The following is a 12,469-nucleotide window of genomic DNA, read 5'->3' as shown; positions in this document are numbered from 1 at the left end:
TCTCTGGAAAGATCCTAGAACAACTTCTGTTGTAATAGACACTATATAAATAAATTGAATTGAAGACTCACCTGTTCTATCATTTTTTCACGTTCATCCACCAGTTTCCGCAAGCGAATCTCTGAAATTTCAAGCACACATCATCAAACATCTGACAAGTCACATGGCAGTATAATTACAACTATTTTGCAGCATATTTAAAAGGAAAAACCAGTGAACATACCAGGGTGGGCAGAGGAGGGGAAGAGCTGAGGTCAACGCATGCAATAAAGCAGGCATCCTATGGGATGATGGAGTGATGACATGGAGGGGTGGGTGGTGGGGTGAAGGGAGGATGAGAACATGCAAAAACTGTGGAGGAGGGTCAACGCACGAGCACATGGCCGCCTCGACTTCATTCACACACCAAATACACTGAGGAGTGACTGAATGTAAAGAATACTCATTCAACTTTTCTCCTTTAATTCAAAATATCTTCAAGATATTTATTCAATCAGGCAACAGCAAGGTGTTTCTTTACATTTTGGTCCTTTACATTTAGTGCAACAAAATGCAATCATATTCTACATAAAACATTCTGACTTTGATAATTCAGAGTTTCTGAACCTGCAGAAGAAGACAAACAGTCTGGAAGCACTTTTCAGGTTAAAATGTAACTTAATACTTCCATCACGTGGAAATAATCTATTATAGTACAAAGCAGAAAGGATTACATCACTGAGTACATAGAGGATGACCAATAGCGTTGCAGCAATGCTGCAAAGTGACCAGTTCAGACATGTAACATGATAAAAGCAGGACGGCAGTTTGGTTCAACATTTAAATCCTCAGAAACTAAACAGTCAATCTTATTTCTCCACAAATTGAGTTTATTTGTAACTGTGACTTGACTGAAAAGAGATAAAGATAGTATCCTCCCACAACTCATTGTTCAGGACAAAGGAAGTTGTAATGAGGCTTTGCAATTCTTAACCATTTCCTGGAGAGCTAACCAAATAACAGTTAAAGGGACATTAAATACTGTAGAACTGGGTGTAAAATCTGCAGACTAAGACATCTTACAGTCTTCTTTGCCCTTGCCTTTGGGTTTCCTGCTACTTTTCTTGGCCTCTTTTCCTGCCTGTTTCCCCTCTCCGCTGTTTCCTGGCTGCTCTGCAGTCAGTAGAACATCCAGATCTTCACGCTGCAGCTTCGCAGGTGCTGACAATCGTGTCTGAACATGTTCTGCTACAATATCTCCAGCACCGGTTATATTCTCCCTGTCAGAAATGTGCTGGGGTTCCTGCAATTCACCCGTTTCATCTTGTGTTGAGTTACGTGTCTCTTCAGGCACATTGTCCACATGGTCAGATGGAGCTTCTTCTTGAGGTAAAGCATTTTGGTTTTGGTGAGCTGCAGTTTCTAATTCTCCTTCCAGTTCATCAACCTGGTCATTTTCAGGTATTCTGTTTCTTAAATCTTTGTTTGGTTCAATTTGCTCCAACTCTAAATCACCGTCCTTGGTTTTATCAGACGTGACCCCGACTCCCTCCTCCGACCCTTTCTGTTTGGAATCATTGGAATGATTGGATTCTAGGGCCATTTCAATATCCACGTCATCAAAATCAAAAGACTGGCCTTCCTGCTCCTCCCCATCCTCTCCATCCTCTCCATCGCTGCCCTGCTGGATTTGCGGAGACGAGTGGTTGCTATCGCAGTTGTCCTTGCTGGAGTTGTGCAGTTCCTCACCAGCACCTCCCTCCCTGCGTTGGCCGTCGTCCACCTGGGAATGTTCAGAAGCAGCAGGCTGCAGTTCCCCTGAGGAACTCATCGGTGGAACTGCAGGACAAATTCCAACTGTCTTGTTTGCTTCTGCTCCAGTATTTGCTTCAGTCAGATCCATGGGATGTATTGGAGTAAGTTCTACCCCTTCCTGACCCTCTGCAGGGTCGCTGGTTAACGTTGCACAGCTGTCACTGTCTGCTGGGTGCAAACACTGGTCCGGCCCAGACAGGTCTGTTTCTGTAATGTCTTGGTCTACAGCTAAATGGTTGCCTTGGTGATGGGGAGGAAGGCTTTCTAGTTTGTTCTCGGACCCTAAGACTGTTTCAGCTGCCTCCTCGGGACCTCCATCACAGATCTCTGTGGCAGTGTTGCTGCTTCCCCAGGTCCCCGCTGCATCGGTGGGATTTGGAGGAGTTTCCAGTGAGGCGGGGGAGTCACCTTTCCTCTCCAAACTGTTGGTGGACTCAGATTCATCAGCAGTGTCTGGAACACGTGATTGGACGTGCGTGTCGTCTTCACTGCACACTTTCTGTCTGGTTTCAGGGGTGGTAGTTGTGCACTCAGATTTCATCTCAACGGTGGAGAGAACTCCTTCCTCTGCATTCTTGGTGTGGACGCCTTCCTGACTGGAGCTGTCTATTGTCCCGGGGTTGTCTGGCCTGGATGGATTCTGGGGGTCAGGACAGCCTGGACTCTGGGGGTCAGGTGTGAGGAGACTGGTCTCTGGAACAGGACAGTCTGGACTCTGGGGGTCAGGACAGTCTGGACTCTGGGGGTCAGGACAGCCTGGATTCTGGGGGTCAGGAGAGCCTGGATTCTGGGGGTCAGGAGAGCCTGGACTCTGGGGGTCAGGTGTGAGGAGACTGATCTCTGGACCAGGACAGTCTGGACTCTGGGGGTCAGGACAGTCTGGATTCTGGGGACCAGGTGGGAGGAGACTGGTCTCTGGACCAGGACAGTCTGGATTCTGGGGGTCAGGACAGCCTGGACTCTGGGGGTCAGGCGTGAGGACATCAGGACAGGCCTCTGGGTCAGGACGGCTCACAGATCCATTGTTTTCTGCTTCCTGAGGTTCCACAGCTCGGCCGTCATCTTGTTCCTTCATGGTGGAATCTGTGGTGGATTCAATGGGCTCGTCTACATCTACTGATTCTACCTCTACTGATCCTACATCTGCTGTTTCCAACATTTCTTCCTTGTTCTGTCCATCCTGAACATGATCCTCCCTTTCTTTTTCCTGAATGTCAGTGGGCACCACTGCTTCCACGTCTACCACCATCTTAGTGTCTACATCTCTGAGAACGTCCCCGTGGGAACCATCTCCAGTGGGTTCCAGCGTGTCTGCTGCCTCTTCCCCTGCTTCCTGCAGCTCCTTCTCATCTTCTACCTGATCTGACTCAGACTTCTTTAGGGCGGCGTTGACAGAAGCACGAGTGGCCGCTTCTGTCTCTGCTGACTGTACATCTTTCATTTGTCCATTTTCCTTCACACTTTCAGCTTTTTGTTGGTTCTTCTTCTTTTTGCCTCTCTTTTTCTTTTTCTTCCCTGAAGCGATAGGAGCCCGAGCCTGAGATTTACCTGGCATTTCCTGTTCCTCATCTTTCTTTGGCTCTTCTGCGTCATCAGCTAAACTTTCTTTCACTGAAACTTGATCTGATTCTGCGTTTCTCCGTGTGCTTTCCTCAGCACCTCTGTGTTGGTTTTCTGGCTGCTCTAAAAGGTTTGTTTCTCTCGTATGATGAGCACATGTATCAACACTACAACTTGGAGTTCCTGATTCTGGATGAATTGTGGGTAACTGTTCTGACTGTGGAGCAGTTTCTTCACAACTTTTTGGGATCCCCTGAAGGTCAGGGCTGATGATGACAGCACTAGCTTCTGTTTTTGGACATACAGTCCCATCTCCAGTTAAGTCCTTGTCCTCCACAGAGGCTGAGCTTGTCTCTTCGTGTTCTGAAAGCTGCTTCTCACCAGACACATCGGCAACAGCACTAAACGTATCAGAGTTCACGTGTTTGTCTTTATCTGGGTCAAACATTGCTTGTAGCTGCTGAGAATCCACCTCTTCCTCTGTGTTTCCTGAGAGATCATGAAGAGCACATTGTGATAGAGCGCTAAAAATGGTCAACTTTCAGAAACTAATCATGAGGATGTGCAGCAGCAGAAGTCAGAGGAAAGGGAGAAACACCCGGCTGATTTGGTGGTCAGAAAGACAGACATAAAAGGAAGAAAGGACCACGAAAGAAGGAGAGAGTTTACCACTAGCAACAGAGAGACAAGCTGATGGCCTGGACAAACACTTGTAAAATGGTGAAGACCATTCGGTTGTGTTAAGATTTAGGATCCAACACCACCAGAATTAAATTAGGAGAACGGTGCGAGACACCTCCAAACAGAACGATAAAAACAAAAACATGGAAGATAAAGAAAGTGTTAAGAGTTCAGATGTGAACAGAAAGGTCCCACACTCCCTTAACGATAGAAGCAGAAGCCCTGAATGATGGACCGGTGTCAGGGGGACTCGTGTTAGCGCTTCATCTCACAGGCTTCTTCACTTCTATTGTTATTCATGTTTTATACGTCTCCTTTACTTTTACATTATGTATCTTATTTGTGTGAAATCAGACCTGGAAACAGGCATTGTGACGTAGAATTGTCAAATTTGTTTAATTCACTGTACAAATTGTTACAGATTACTTTTGTAATACTGTATTTGACCCGGTCTTTGTACGTTTTGACCGTATAGAAATTTTAATTCTTACCATTGTAAGAATGAGATGTACCTGCTGGACTCTAATGCCCTTACTTTTTAACAATTCTGCTTTTATTATTTTACCTCTTTTCCTATCATTTTATTTCATGTTATTTGTTATTTACTGTTTAATTGTGTCTTGCCGATTTAATGTTGATGTAAAGCACTTTGAATGACCTTGTGTTGAATTGTGCTGTACAAATAAACTTGCCTTATTTCACATGTGTCAATCGTATGTTCAGCACTTTGGTCAGCGGTTGCTGTTTTTAAAGTGCTTTATAAATAAAGCTGGCTTGGCTTCTCACTTATCAGTGCAACGGTTCTGGTGTATTAACGGTTGGTGAATACATGTCTGAGCAGTTTCTAAAACTATATAAATCTACGTCCCAACAGTCAGTCAAGACCAGTGTCACCTAAGGGAAATTACGTTAATTCCAAACTTGCTGGAAACCCTTCAGAAATGTTTCTGGGGAAGTTATGTTGGGGAATTTGTAAATATTCCATCTGGATAACTTTCCATAAGAATGTATGGGGGGTTAAAAAGAACTAATAAGAAATTTGAGGTAATTTGTGATATACAAATGAATAAAAAAATAGGGTGGATAATTAGATGAGCACCTCTAAATCAGCATGCTAAATCAACTGTAGCATACATTTTAGTGGTTATTGTCCCAGCGCTACTTAAACCGGAGGTAAAATGGTGTTAGCTGCCTTATAGGTACCACACCTGACCTCCTGGCTGCTGTGTAAACATGTGGAGTGTTTGTAAGTTAAACTTTAATAGTACTGGGTCCTCATTTATAAAAGAGTGCGTAGGATTCATACTAAAAGTGTACGTGCGCCCAAAAGCCGAAAAAAAAAATCCTGATTTATAAAACCGTGTGCACGCACATCTGCACGCAATGTTCTCTTTATAATCAGTCCAGCTGGAAGGTTGCGCACATGAATTCTCCTCATATCCCGCCCTCTATACGCCCACTTTTTACCATGAATGGTCAATGCAAACTACATGATGACTGTATTTGCATATGAATGAGCCTGCTGAGCATGTGCAGCAGCTTCCTGCAGTCTGTTTCTGCTGCGTCAGGATGAATGAGACGTGTGTCGAGCCGGTGTTCTGCAGAGGTGTCCTGCCTCGGCAGAAAATACTACCGTACCATCCCCGTTTCTTTTATCTCAGTTCCTTTTTTTTTTCAAAGGCTTTTTCATGCAAATAGACGATTTAACAGCAGGAAGTCAGAATGTGCTTCCACATAGATCTATGTGTACGACGCTTCGGCGGAAGAAAAAACCCGTCAGACCACGCTTCCACGTAGATATTGGCAGGTAGGATGATTTGACAGATGAAAATACCCTGTCAGATCACGCTTCCACATAGACATCAACATTTATCTATGTGGAAGCGTGATTTACGGGTTTTTTTCTTCTGCCGAAGCGTCGTACACATAGATCTATGTGAAGCACATTGTGACTTCCTGCTGTTAAATCGTCTATTTGCATGAAGCCTTTGAAAAAAAAGGAACTGAGATAAAAGAAACGGGGATGGTACGGTAGTATTTTCTGCCGAGGTAGGACACCTGGGCAGAACACTGGCTTGGGTGTACATGGATCTATAAGTCTGATATGTGATGACATTATTAAGAGTATGACATGAATCTGGCTTCATTTCACCACCTCAGCGCCTGCGTCGCCAGTTCCCCATGTCTTAAGACTGTTCCTACGGGAGGGTCAGGGTTGGCGTAGAGATACACACATTTTTCCGTTAGTTTTTTTTTTTAAATCCCAACCTTTGCGTAGAAGGTGGCGTCTCATCTTTCAAGCCCTGTTTTGTGCGCAAGCTTTAGAAATGAGGCCCCAGATTACTAAAGTTTGACCTTGTCATATCATCCAAAATACCTGCTAGTCTTTGGACTGATAAAGTATGTTTTCAATAGTTCTGGTATTGCATGCAGGTTTCCATAAAGTACTTGTGTGTATGATGGAGGAACAGACAGTACAGAGCTGTTTTTATCCAACTGCACTTTCGTTCACTGTTACAGCTAACTTGCAGTTATGGAAATGTCTTGATTATTCCTACGTACATCTATTAATGCCAATGTAAAGTTTCCAGCTTTGAACACTGTAGTGCTAGTTAGAAGTGAAGAAGCCTCCTGGATGAGAACTAAGAAGTCCATCAGCTTTTACTCAGTCGCAGGTGATTCCCAGTATTTCTCTTTTCAGCCCAAAAACAACGCATCAGTCCATCTCCCTGTGCTTTCTGACATCCTTTACTACTGAATAGATTGGTTTTTAAGTCTCTAACAAACTGTCCTTTGCACTACCGCTAGAAGTAGTGCTGCCTGTAGAACTGAAACTCAATTCTGATGACGTTAGACTGACCCGCCATGTCAATGTGAACGTCCAGTTCTGCCAAAAATGTGCAAATGTGCAAAAAGCTTTCCCATAAACTGGATTGTTGAGGCATCTGGAAAACCACCTTCTGAAAGCATTACACAAGGGATTTTGCAATATCTGCAAAAGAGGTGTTTCCATTTAGGGTTTTTCTTTGTGATAATTAGGTTTTTCACAAATCAGGGGGTAATGTAATGCAACTACGTTAGGATCACTGCTCTTAAACACCCAGAGGAGCCAGCTCAGGGGTTTGGAGCCCTCCGGACTCAAACTAAGTAAACCGTTAGTTTCACATTCACACTGTGAGTGTGAAACTCAACAGTTTCATTAGATGTTCAGATGACTGATCCTGTGAAGCTTCAGGACATCCTTATAGAGGGAATGCATTGATATCACTTCCCCACTGGACCAGCCCCCTTACTCACACTGAGTGGTAAAAACAGCTGCAACTAGTGGAGAAGACGGGATAACAGCTGATTATCAGCTTAAATTAAAGGCAGTTGGACTTGACAGTGACCCGTACAGTTACCAAGAACCAGTGGTCCATGGACATTAATATTTGGTACAGTTACCAAGAACCAGTGGTCCATGGACATTAATATTTGGTACAGTTACCAAGAACCAGTGGTCCATGGACATTAATATTTGGTACAGTTACCTCAAGAACCAGTGGTCCATGGACATTAATATTTGGTACAGTTACCCCAAGAACCAGTGGTCCATGGACATTAATATTTGGTACAGTTACCCCAAGAACCAGTGGTCCATGGACATTAATATTTGGTACAGTTACCAAGAACCAGTGGTCCATGGACATTAATATTTGGTACAGTTACCTCAAGAACCAGTGGTCCATGGACATTAATATTTGGTACAGTTACCCCAAGAACCAGTGGTCCATGGACATTAATATTTGGTACAGTTACCCCAAGAACCAGTGGTCCATGGACATTAATATTTGGTACAGTTACCCCAAGAACCAGTGGTCCATGGACATTAATATTTGGTACAGTTACCAAGAACCAGTGGTCCATGGACATTAATATTTGGTACAGTTACCAAGAACCAGTGGTCCATGGACATTAATATTTGGTACAGTTACCAAGAACCAGTGGTCCATGGACATTAATATTTGGTACAGTTACCAAGAACCAGTGGTCCATGGACATTAATATTTGGCCACCAATCCAGTTTCCTGATATTTATATGTACTTAATTTCTACACCGGGGAAATACACGAAGCAAAGCTTGAAGGCTTACAAAAGTCTTGACGCTTGGTCCGACTTCAAGGCAGGATTTGTTGGAGAAATTAAAGTGATGAGGACACCGAACTTTATGATTTGACCGTTTAACGTTAGCTACCCAAAAATCCAACATTACCTGATACAAAATGGGAACCACAAATCCACGTTTGAGTGCCTGGAATCCAGTTGTTTCTGTGAATTGCAGTGATCCATTTGTTTCTCTTAAGCTTATTTTTCTGCAGTCTGTAAAACGATAACTCTGATTTCTTGCTAAATCTATGATTACAGTCGATCCCACAACAGCTCTTTCCCATTTTAGATGTTTTCCAGTTGCTCAAACTGAAAGTTTACGCTGACACTCAGTCTTTCTGACACTCAGTCTTTCTGACACTCAGTCTTTCTGACACTCAGTCTTTCTGACACTCAGTCTTTCTGACACTCAGTCTTTCTGACACTCAGTCTTTCTGACACTCAGTCTTTCTGACACTCAGTGGGCGAAACCCGCTGTGAAGTCGCATCTGTGACGTCATGAACATTCCCTCTATTATGCTATCTTAAAGGGTGGCATCTCAAGCATCAGAAAAGGAACTAAATGAACACTGAAGTGCTAACCCCTCCCTATTATAGTAGAGCCGTCAGTTCAGTGGATGGACCTTTAGTTTACAGAAAAATAGAGAGAATCACCAGCTTACTGAATAATACTGTGAGCCAATCAGAGATGAAATAACATTCCAGGAGCATTCCTGCAAACGGTGCACGGTACATGCAGCATGTCACACGTGTTGCATCAGCACTCAGTAGACTTGCCAAGCTGAAAGAACAGAAAGATCCGGGGTGTGTTTTACCGAGCAGGCTGTTCCCTTCCGTGGGCGGGGGGTGTGAGGGCTGAGCTGGGCAGGACGTGGGGTCTGCTGCGGGGTCTCCCTCCACCACGGCTCCACCCACCTCCCCGTTAACGTTCAGGTCAGGTCCAAGGATCAGTCCGTGTTTCTGCTCAAACACAGGGAGATCTTAGCACGACACACCACACAACCGAGCTCTGGACAGGTGACTGTTCTCCACAGTGAAAGGTCAAAACATTGGATCCTAAACTTTTCCTGCTGGGCTTTTATCCAGAGAAACATAACTTCAGTAAATATGAAAAAAGCACTTAGAGATTTAAGCTTGTTAAATGCCAAAAAATGTATTGCACTATTATGGAAAAGAACCCATCAACCAAGTACCAGTCAATGGTTAAAACAAATGTTATCAAGCCAACCGTTGGAAAGAATTACTTATATTCTGAAAGCCAAACAGCATGTATTTGAAGGTAAATGGAAGCCCTTTATTGAATATGTCAAGAACTCAGACTTAACAGAAAACCAAATTGATGACTAACTGTGGGTATGGCAATTTCTGAAAATTGTGAATGTTAATGTATTTTTTCGCTATTACAGTTATTATTATTATTATTATACTTTTATATATATATATATATATATATATATATTAGGGGTGTCACGGTACACACAAGTCACGGTTCGGTACGTACCTCGGTACAGGGGTCACGGTTCGGTACGGGTTCGGTACGGGTTCGGTACAACGGAAAAAAAATACAAAAAGTCCCAAATGTATAAGACGAGTTTTTTCTTCCTTTATTTTGATCATAGCATTTGAAAGTTAAAGTTTGTTCAATTGGCTACAAAACTAAAAAGCATCTATTATTAAAATGTAAAATAAATAGAATAAAACATTTAACTTGTGCATTAGTGTTTTTAATTTTACCACGGACTGGTTTATGTGAGTGCGGGATGGGACATTGTAACGAGCTCGTGCACTTGTAATAAATACTTGAACCCGGGCTCCTCTACTGCTGCATATGGGCAGAGCCGTCTGGGGGCGGAGCATTCTCCATGGGCCTTATGATAGTCATTTTAACGTTCAACAACATCATCCTACCATCAAACTACATTTATTCTCACTTTTATTGAGCCAAGCATATAGGCCTATGCTGCAGAAAGCAGAGTAAAGTCACACACACACACACACACACACACACACACACACACACACACACACACACACACACACACACACAAGCCTGTCAGCTGTCAATCACACGGCGCTGAAAACTCTGATAGTCACAGACCGACTCAGTTCCATCTTTGATTCAGCTTAAATACAAAAAAAAAAACATAACTGGTCTAAAATGACACAATCTATCTAGATAGATAGACACAGCGGTCTATAACATCATTTCTGAGCTCTATAATAGAGAATAGACTCGGCGGTCTAGTTGACAACAACACAAGCACATTACAGGCAGCTGGTCAAGACACATTCTGATAAAGACATTATTTAAGAAGGTTACACTGACTCACCAATGGCAGTCGCCTCTTCCATAACCCAAAATAATCCAGGTAACGTGGAAAACAGGGTAACATTCAAAACTTTGTACAAATTTAGTCCTCTTTTAAACTTTAGCGCTAATCTCCTTCACGGCAAATTTGCTGTGACTGTTAAGGCTGATTTATGGTACCGCGTTACACCAACGCAGCGCCTACGGCGAAGGTTGCGCGTCGCCGCATAACCTCGCCGTAGACTGCGCCGTACCCTACGGCGTATGCTCTGCGTCGATTTAACGCAGAACCATAAATCAGTCTTTACACCCAATCCGCTTTGGCTGGCGGCCCCGGTGCGTTCAGGACAGTTGTAAATTAAGGATTAGAACATTTTATCGTTATTATAGCCTACAATTTATGATGATATATGAATTGCACATATATTTATTGATATGCACAGACTAGCACACATTTAGGTCTGTAATGGAACGTGACTGTTGATATTTATAAGGGGAAAAAAAACGATTATTGATTTTTTTTTTTTTTTTTTTAACTCAGTCAGACGTATTCGCCGTATGACTGCGTGAACCGAACCGTGACCCCCGTATCGTGACGGGACGGGACGAATACAAATACCGTTACACCCCTAATATATATATCTATATACATACACACATATATATACTTTTTTTTCTGTTACTTTTAAGCCCGTAGCTTATCATTATTATTACTATTATTTCACAATCCATTTTATTGTGTTCATAATCTGTCAGTGTTTTTTATTGTGATTGTTTTGTTTTCAGCTGTGTTTTTGCTATATTTGGCAGCTAATCTACAGGACTGTCTCAGAAAATTAGAATATTGCGATTTTCTGTAATGCAATTACAAAAACAAAAATGTCATACATTCTGGATTCATTACAAGTCAACTGAAATATTTCAAGCCTTTTATTATTTTAATATTGCTGATTATGGTTTACAGCTTAAGAAAACTCAAATATCCTATCTCAAAAAATTAGAATATTCTGGGAGTCTTCATCTTAAACTGTAAACCATAATCAGCAATATTAAAATAATAAAAGGCTTGCAATATTTCAGTTGATTTGTAATGAATCCAGAATGTATGACATTTTGGTTTTTTTAAATTGCATTACAGAAAATAAAGAACTTTATCACAATATTCTAATTTTCGGAGACAGTCCTGTACATGTCATGATTGTTTGTACTGTGATTATCTTGTGCTGCTATAAAACTCAAATAAAGGTATTGTGGAAAAAAAAAAAAGAAAAGTGAGCCAGCGAGTACCTTGAGAATATCTTTTAGTTTGACCACCTCCTCTCTGAGCTCATCCCGCTCATTCTGGACGGCATCTGTAAATACTTTCTGCCGCTCTAAAGCCTGAGCAGAGCCGGCGGGAGTGCAAGAAGGCCGAGAAGAAAAGTGGAGGAGAAGTGAGAATATAGGAAAGTGAAAAAGTTTATTTTCATGCAAAGAAAATAATGAGTGAAAGTTAACGCCAAACTACTGGATACCCCGATTTTTTTCCCCTTCCACTCCACCGTCTCCTGTAAGTCAGAGATCTCTCTAGTAAAACCTTCCTGTTTGACACGCAGCTGACGGATCTCCTGCACAGCGAGGAAAGAGCGTGGAGTTTAGAGAAAGAGAGACAAAGAAAGAGGATGAGCATTTAGAAAAGTGAAAAGGGAAGTAGAAGCCAGCGGTGTATACAGACGTAAGGTGAGGAAACGTCTCCTCAGCGGCTTACTCACATTTAAAAGCTCTTCACTTTGCTTTAGAGTTTCTTTCATCTCGTTGAACTGGAACCGAAGCGTTTTTAGAGCATGTTTCTCCCGCTCGTATTCCTGCAGAGAGCAACACATCACTCATCACCTCACTCGCTCCTTGCAACATTTTGGATTTCCAACATCTTTAACAACATGTTTAAATTTCTTTGCTGTAGTTCATTAATGTGTTTATTTGCCTCTTCCACTAATATCT

The 12,469-nt window shown here is 42.5% G+C and overlaps 1 protein-coding gene across 3 annotated transcripts in view; it reads right to left on the bottom strand.

Annotated features, from left to right (window-relative positions):
• Window positions 1-12,469, bottom strand: part of lrrfip1a (leucine rich repeat (in FLII) interacting protein 1a) — a 77,349-nt gene that overhangs the window by 9,725 nt on the left and 55,155 nt on the right. For 2 of the 3 annotated variants that reach the window (XR_009782776.1, XR_009782777.1), the window contains 6 exons: window positions 12,241-12,333; window positions 12,004-12,096; window positions 11,777-11,869; window positions 8,997-9,141; window positions 224-3,843; window positions 70-121 (listed from right to left, as the gene is read on the bottom strand). Coding sequence is in view for 1 of the 3 variants with exons in the window: in XM_061723036.1 (XP_061579020.1) it covers window positions 72-121; window positions 8,997-9,141; window positions 11,777-11,869; window positions 12,004-12,096; window positions 12,241-12,333 (474 nt within the window). In the remaining 2 variants the exon portion in view is untranslated. Of the gene's footprint in view, window positions 1-69; window positions 122-223; window positions 3,844-8,996; window positions 9,142-11,776; window positions 11,870-12,003; window positions 12,097-12,240; window positions 12,334-12,469 lie in introns of those variants that run through there. The other variant, XM_061723036.1, reaches the window with a different exon arrangement.

The sequence above is a fragment of the Cololabis saira genome, chromosome 6 (assembly GCF_033807715.1).
Source record: "Cololabis saira isolate AMF1-May2022 chromosome 6, fColSai1.1, whole genome shotgun sequence".
Taxonomy (NCBI): domain Eukaryota; kingdom Metazoa; phylum Chordata; class Actinopteri; order Beloniformes; family Belonidae; genus Cololabis; species Cololabis saira.
This window is presented reverse-complemented; position numbering and strand designations above follow the sequence as displayed.